This window comes from Scomber japonicus, chromosome 13 (assembly GCF_027409825.1).
Source record: "Scomber japonicus isolate fScoJap1 chromosome 13, fScoJap1.pri, whole genome shotgun sequence".
In the NCBI taxonomy this organism is placed as follows: domain Eukaryota; kingdom Metazoa; phylum Chordata; class Actinopteri; order Scombriformes; family Scombridae; genus Scomber; species Scomber japonicus.
Window position 1 is genome coordinate 12368443 of NC_070590.1, and position 8449 is coordinate 12376891.

Here is an 8449-nt window from a genome sequence, read left to right on the forward strand (position 1 = left end):
TTTATGTAAATCAGGCCTGACATTACCCTTGTGACCAAAAAAAGCCCCCACCTCCTCATTCCCTCACCACCTCCTCTCTATCTCTCTTCTCTCTTCCTCTTTCTCTCTCTATCTCTCCCACACACACACACACATAAACACACACACACGCACGCTTCATTCGCCATTTCTTCCCATTCATAAAAATCTCGGCATCGCGCGTGCGCAATACCATTCGGAGTCCTCCCCATTCATAAAAATGTAACCTCCGCATTTCAACCCTCCCGAGTCGCTTTGCCCTCCCATTCACAAAAAAAGAGAAAAAACGCCGAGGCATCTGTACTGTGCCGTCCCCTTCCTTTCGTCTACCCTCCCATTCATAAAAACTCACTTCCCTCCCCCTCGGTGGTTGCAACATCATATCCAAAGCTTTGCGTCCACAACCGCAGTCGCCTTTTACGCACCAGCGAGTGGAGAATAGTGCTGGAGACCCGTTCTCCTTTCTCCTACCTTGCTCGCATTATTCCCTAACATTTGGACTTATCTTTACTCAACATTTGTGGAGCTACTCTCTCGTTCGGACTGGACTATAGACTGCGCGCAAACGTCGTGCGCAACGAAGAGATGAGAATTTTATCCTGAAACCACAGTAAGTCAGCACCTCTGGTGTTTTCGCATCGTTAAATGTTTGTAAGTTGTGAGTTTGTGGCTGCACAAACCGACTATTCAGTTTCTTTTATTGCCTCTGCTTGACCATACCACTTAGTTCACTGGATCGCAGGCATGAAAACGCTCTTGCAAAGTCAAACTCTATTTTGCAACAAGCTGTTTCCCCGACCCGTGTTTGCACTTTGAGTCAATATTTAACCAGTGATTTCGTACCAAAAGCAAGGTTGAGGGTGCAGTAGGGGGAAACGGTGTCGTTTTATAAAGCGTTAACTTGCATGCGCCGCTTTTTTGACAGCACATCGTATTTCAGCGTCTATCGCGTCACTAATTGTGCCTTCTTTGAAAGCGACTGTCGCCATAAAAGACAGTGGCACCTATATCTCACGTCATCCTAGTCTAAATCACTCTGAGCCTGTACATGTTGTATCTCTGGCGGTTCGCTTGCGTGTCTCGTCCTCGCTCTGCAGCGACCGCCTGGTTGGCGCACCATGTCGTGTCAGGTGTTTTTGAGACTTGCCTTTAAATCTTATCTTAATAACCTTAAATACGATATCACAACATTTCTTTAATGTGTTTCGTTTTTCTTCTCACGAAAGGTAACGTCCAGCGTTAAGCATCAAACTACGCACTTAACTGCCGCCGATTAAACTACCTCACAACCTCCTGTCTGGTGGCACACAGTGTACCATTTTCTTTATCAAGGTTATACATATATCAAGTGCTGAATGCGTTGTTACAATGCCTATATAAACATGCTATTTGAGTATGCCGAGCGACCGCCTCCGGTTTTTATGACTCAGTCCATTCACATATTGAAGGGAGGGACACATACACACACACACACACACACACATAAGCACACACACACACACACATGTACTCACCCAAGCACACGCACAGTTCCGGCTTGGAGCTCATAATGATCGAGATTTGACGATCACAAGCGCTTGTCTCGGTGCCAGCAATGTCGCAACAGGTTTCTCAACCAGGCTTTTTGCAAATCTGAGGAGAAAAGAGAATAACATAAACCGACGGTCAAGCAAATCTGGTCCGTCTAGACACATTTTTAAATAAAATAGATCGTCAGTCAGCAGGTTAATGTGTGATAACAAACCACAGCTCGATAACGTTTCGTGGAAAAATCAGGTTGCTCTGACAATCAGCAGAAAAAACAATGCATCTTAAAGTCTCGGTGAACTGGTGTTTTTGCGGGGTATTTTGTAATAAGGCAACTAAACACCGCAGATGTGGGTCAGCGGAAATGTCGGTTGTGCTGTGCCGTTTGTCTTCAATCATCTTTTTTTTCCTGTAAAGTAGGTTAGGTTTTTGCCTGCCGCCGAGCGCTCAGGCTCATCATGACTGGTGCGCATTGATTCATGCTTGCAACACTGAGTGCAGCCAGCAGCTTTCATTCACAAAAACCCGCAATTCACAAAACCAGTTTCATTCACAAATTCTAAGACTGTCTCTGAGCTAACACTCACCCATCTCTCTTACAACACACATTTGTGTTGATATTGTCGAAAATGTAGAGAATATTGACAAAGGCTAAAATTGTGTTACTTTATCTAACTTAATAGCTGTCATTCTATACAAAGACCTCATTTCTTTTGCTTCTTGCTTTCATTTTGGCTTTGTTGAAATCCCTTTTTCTGGCAACCTTGTCCTCTCTTTGCTCTGCCTTGTTTTGCATCTTTGAGTCTTTTGCATGCAAGCCCTGCTCTCTGGTGCTCCCTGCTCTTTACAAACGAGGCAATGAGAGCTCAACTTCTATTGTTCTAATGTCAAAGTTAGAATGGAGGAGGTTTGAAACCCTGTTAGTATTCAGTCTAAAAATCAAGATTGGTTGGATTCTCTACATTCAGATTTTTGCAGAAACTCCGTTGGGAAAAGATTTCTGTTGAGAGACTGCATTGCTTTGGTTTTTAGGCTTTGATAATTGCTTTGGGTGAAGTAAACTACTAAATATGTGGGCTAATATATAGCCCTTCCATTGACAATGTATGATTTATCCGTCAGATATAAAAGTCATGTGGGGAAAGCTGTTTTAGTAGTCTAATCATGAGATAAAGTCTTGGTTAGTTATCAAATCTGGTAATGCAACACAGAAGGAAATTTGAATAACACCAAAAGGAAAGGACATTTTAAAACCTGACCCTCCAATAAATGTTAACATAGTATTGTAGATGAAAAAATAATATGTTGAAAATAAGCAAAGAATGTCCTCTTCTTGAAGGATATAGCTATAGCAAACTGACTGTTTCTGTTTCATGTTCATGTGCTCATACTCTGCTCTGGGGGGCTAACCTGCCCATCATTTTATCGGCCGTTTTGTGTTATTAACTTCATGTTAACTGAATATAATTTGTTCCACTGTCATACACTTTGATGTCTTTGTGGTTAAAGATAAGGCCTTAAGGAAAGCATCAAAAGGGTAAAAGATCAACTGTAATAGCAGCAGATTCAGACAGTCATGCTTGTCTCTTTTGTCTTTACAGCTTTGCTAAATGCTGCTTTAGAGTGAAGACGTGCGAGGCACCAGCCTACACATGGAGTCCAGGGTTCCCCACCACATCCCCGGAGTATCCTCCACCCTTATATCCCAGCCCCTGCTGGACAGTCGAGTGCCCTACGGCCGCCTGCAGCATCCCCTGACCATCTACCCCATCGACCAGATAAAGTCCTCACATGTGGAGAATGACTACATCGACAGCCCCGCCGTTGTCTCCCAGCAGCCCCACAGCCAGAAGGCTGCGAACCGAAGAATCACCTGGCTTGGTCAGAATCAGGAGGCCTTCCTGGGGGCAAACCACAACCATCATCACAATCACCAACACCAGCACCACCAGCAGGGCAGGTGCGAGCCCCACCCTCACCAAGACACAACCACCCACCCTTGGATTTCCTTCAGCGGGAGGCCCAGCTCTATAAGCAGCAGCAGCAGCACATCGTCTGATCAGAGGCTGTTGGACCATGCTGCACCCACCCCAACCGTGGACCACCACCCAAACCTGCATCCCCACCAGGGCCCCGTCAATACAATCACTACCCGAACTCCAGGTTGCTTCACCTCCTCTGAATCTAAAGTCCTCACCTCCTCCTCTGCTTCCTCCTGCTCCTCCTCCTCTAAATCGCTGGACCTCAAGTCTGCAAAGATTCCCACAGGAGGCGTGTGCACCACTGCGGGCCAGCAGGGGTTGGCGCTGATCCCTTCCTCTCCGGCTGAGAAGAAGCACCTCTATCTCTGCGAGCACTGTGGGAAGTGCCGATGCACGGAGTGTACGCTCCCCCGAACCCTACCCTCTTGCTGGGTCTGCAACCAGGAGTGCCTGTGCTCTGCTCAGAGCCTGGTGGATACAGCCACCTGCATGTGCCTGGTCAAAGGGATCTTCTACCACTGCACAGAGGACGAGGATGATGAGGGCTCCTGTGCCGACAAGCCCTGCTCATGCTCCCAGGCCAATTGCTGCGCACGGTGGTCCTTCATGGCTGCCCTTTCTGTTGTGCTGCCTTGTCTGGTCTGCTATCTGCCAGCTACGGGTCTGGCCAAACTAGGACAGAAATGTTACGACAATGTAAGCAGGCCTGGCTGCCGCTGCAAGAACTTGCAGAATGGCGTGAGCATCCCTGCGTGTAAAAACGGAGGCGTGGAAGCGAAAGTAGGGACATTAGAGAAGCAGCAGCAGGGGTCATGATACTGGACCAAACTGGCTGGTGAGAGCCTTGCTATAAAAAACTGGACTGGACCACAGTATTTGCTCGCTCTCTATGGATAGGACAATCCAACACCAACCCCTTAAACTACCCCATTAATCTGCTGGAAGATGACTTATGTAAAACAAAGGTACTTAGATGTCTTCTCGACCTATGTTTGAAAGGGTGGATGATCAAATGGGCCTAATTTGAGAGAGTTGGCTACTAGGAATAGTTAGCCAACTTTTTTTTCTTTTTGTAACAGTGACACAAGAAGAAGAGACTAGATTGTGGGACTGGTGCTTGTGTTGTTTCGGGAAGATGGCTGAAGGCACAAAGTCATTGTACCTCTCTGCTGCTCTGTATTTCTCAGCTAATTTTGTAACGGTAACTAACCAGAAGCTGGTTTGCCTATCCTCGGATAACATAGAAGTTATATGATGGAGAAAAATATCTGTACACCCCCCCCCCCCCAAAAAAAAGCACAGCCCAGTGTCCCTCTGTCTGAACAAACACAAAAACAAGTTATTACCTATACTGTGGCTTTATGATAGGCCACTGCAGGAGTGAAACCACCACTTACTCACTCACTCTCTCCACTATTATGATGATCACCATTCTTTAGTGTCGCCATTCTTCCTCTTATAGCTTAAAGATGCTAGCTTGGAAATGATAACATTTTATCTCTGAGTTTTTATCTCCACGGAGGAGCTGTATAAACAAAATAATAGTAATTTCCCATAAGTCTCACTCTGTGTTGTGTGTAAGCAGATGTACTGCAAATAAGAGAGAGATAATCACTTCCTGTTTTTGGGGGGTGAAACCCAGACATTCTAAAAGATATTAAATGCTGTTCACCAATCACCTCAGAGGTAGTGCATGTCATGACCTGCATGCTCTAGTCTAATGGTTACCCACCCTGCTAGAAATCGATGTGTAGTAGAGAAATGTGTAAAAAACAAAAAAAGTACACCCAACCTTCTCAGGGACTGTTACAGTAATCCTCTCTAGAACTTGGCCTACAGCATGTTGGTTTCTAAACTGCCTAAGAGCCTGGTCTATTTCCTCTTTGCACAAAAAGGCAAAGAAACATTTAGGGGCAAAAAGGCAATAGTGAATAATTTAAAACAAGTAAGCTAAGCGAGAGACTAAATGGCCAGAAAATAAATGTTTCCGGAGGATAAGGGATGATGTGATAGAGAGTAAAGAGGAAGAGAGAAGGCATAGCAAAGTTGTTGTTGTGTTTGTATCTAGTCAGCCTTTGTCAAAATCAAACCTGCCACTTGCACAACCTTTTTAGGAAGACGCAAACCCCTTAAAGGATGTACTAAAGCACAGTATTAGCCACCTCAGCTATCTCACTACGTTGGCGCACACTACATTTAGGTCCACACACCCAGCCCCCCTCCATACACACACACACACACATGAACCCACGTACACACACCCACAGCAGTGTCTTCATTAAATTCTAATCATTATGCTGCATAGCTGCGTTAGTCAGATAGTCTTTCTTTTATTTTTTTAGTCTATTTTTGTGGCTTGCATGACTTTCTTAGGACTTTGCCAAAGGAAGCTAGCGTACAGTAGCATGTTTTCGCTGTCTGAGTGACCACAGTTGTTATGCACTCTTGCCAAATGGAATTGATGGCAGTTGGTTCTTAAAGGCATGCTGCCCTTTAATACAGATGGCCTTTTCTGTTTGGCATAAAGGGATACTGTCTTTGTTGCTCCATAACACACATCTTTCTTTCATGTCCGATCCTTAACTTTCATTAGGGCGCCTAACTTTGCTCATACCTGTATTTGTCTTGTTGCACAAAACCGATATCACACACAAAAAAAGGAAAGAAAAATACAAACTGTCCTTAGTCTTGAATGTATGAGGCAATATTTTCAAAACCTAGCAATTCAGTCTGAGAGAAAGGTGCCAAAACTGAGAATGATTGTGTGACTGGGCAAAGGCCTAGTACATGTAGGTGGGCAGCAAAAATCACAAATGTTTTGACAATATATTTAGTAATAGAGCTATGCAGGTGAAATGTTAATTGCTGTAAATAGTTTCACAACATTTGTGTTCTTTAGAAGAGACTTTTAAATGTCCTTGAAAGATTGCATGGTACATTATAACTACAATTCAGTACAAAATATATAGAGAATATATTAGATATATATTTTGAGGGTAAGAAAAAGATGTTTTTGAGGTTGTGAGAAAAATAAAAGAGGGAGGGAGGTGAGAGGAAGGTTCAGGAAGGGGTAACAAAAAATGACAGGTCTTTCTATCACAAGCACTTGATTTCAAAAAGTGTGCCCGGCAATAAAAAAAAAAGAACAAAAACAAAAAACTCCTGCTGTTTATGCTATCCATGGTGCATTAGCAGTCGAGAGGCTAAGCTAATTCCCTGGTTCCTCTCAGAGTCCTAAAGACTGTGGACTCATTGAATCCACACTGGGAACACAATCTACCCCTATCCGGATCAACCTATTTCCTGCTGTTACTGCTCAGTGTCTCAGCTCTCACCCCTCTTTTTCTCTTTCTTGCCCCCCCCTCCTCTCTTTCCCTCTTCTTCCCTCCTTCCTCCCTGAGAAATTCTCCAACAAACACCCCTGGCCTTGATTGACAAACACAGCTGCTGTGCATAAACTTGTCATACCACAGAGACGGGAGAGAAAGACAAGTCTGTCTCTCTTTCTCTCCCTTTCTGGCTGTTTCCCCCTTCCTGTCTTTGTTTTTCTGTGCCATCTTTTTCACAAGTGGACCTCTTTTTCAACAGTCTCTGCCTTTTATTCTTTCATCTCTCTGCTCTCTGTTGCCACAAGAGTAATGTTTTTGGCCTCACATTAGCTTTATACCTTTCTATGTGCTCGCTAGCCTGTTCAAGGTGTGGAATAATCACAGATGACAACTCAATGATTGAACTTTTTTTTTTTCGTTTATTACAATACTGTGACTTTTACACACCCGTACCCATTTGTGTCACTCATTTGCGGGCACTGATTTTTTTTTTTTTTTTTTTCAATTTTCAACCCAAAACAAGAGGAAAAGTCTCATACAGCTGGGTGATGCTACTCCATTCCTTTATGCCTTTGCAATGTCAATGTAGGGGATTAAGAAACGAGATCTGTGCTTTTGTTTTGTTTAGATATAACAAAAAGAAAAAAACGCTCATATAAAAGGTTCCCTTTATAGATATATTTATTTTGAAGTTCTATTTTATATAGTATTTATTTAGATGCCAACATTTTTGTTTGTGAAGAAAGCTTATGTCGAAATGGAATGTACATTGACAATGGAAATATATATTGTTAAATATACCTGGCTGTTGTGTCATTACTTTTGTGAGTCATTTTCAACACACAAACACTCACACCTACACTCATAGCATACAGTATACCCTTATCCATCAATAACTTTGCACATAGAGACACATTAAGTGGGATTATGGATGAAAATAAACTTTGTATGCAAAGACACATAGTTTAATTTACAGCAAAATACGAAAATAAGTATCATTAGCTACCACCACCAAGAAAACTGACCATAATACAGTTGATGTTAAAGTTTAAAATAAAGTAAAACATTATGCATACGCAGACACATCACATTTGTAGCTGCTTTTATCATGACTGTAGCCACTTATAGGCTTCTTATGAAGAGACTTTAGTTACTAGATGCTGTTAAATGTAAGTATGAGTCATTCTGTAAAAGAGCATTTACAGGTTGCAGTTGTTTTACATCAACACTTCAACTTCCTGAGGTCCCTGCTTCCTGTGTTTGAATAGACGGCTCTCTATAAAACACTGGTAGGGCAGTGAAGGCCAAATTAAGCTGCTTGAATTTACACTGAAAGATAAGTAACAGGAAATAATTCACAGGATTCCTCTGGATGATGTAACATGAGGGACAAATCAGTCAGATAGTCATTTCATATCAGAGCTGCTGTGTGTGTGTGTGTGTGTGTGTGTGTGTGTGTGTGTGTGTGTGTGTGTGTGTGTGTGTGTGTGTGTGTGTGCGTGTGCGTGTGTGTGTGTTTCACTCAGGTTTAACTGACTTTTCTCTAGTTTATAGGGGTGGTCTGTTATAATCTGGATGTGTAACATTCCTTTC

General features: G+C 43.1%; 1 protein-coding gene across 1 annotated transcript; it reads left to right on the forward strand.

Annotated features, from left to right (window-relative positions):
• Positions 1-393: 393 nt before the first annotated feature.
• On the forward strand, positions 394-7656 carry spry4 (sprouty homolog 4 (Drosophila)). Its single transcript, XM_053331899.1, has 2 exons — positions 394-628; positions 3147-7656. The coding sequence occupies exon 2, from the start codon at positions 3198-3200 to the stop codon at positions 4341-4343; it is 1146 nt and encodes a 381-aa protein (XP_053187874.1). The 5' UTR covers positions 394-628; positions 3147-3197; the 3' UTR covers positions 4344-7656.
• Positions 7657-8449: the final 793 nt, after the last annotated feature.

What these genes read in the sequence shown, in the direction of transcription:
- spry4 (XM_053331899.1), top strand. Translation starts at nt 3,198, where the DNA reads ATGGAGTCCAGGGTTCCCCACCACATCCCCGGAGTATCCTCCACCCTT.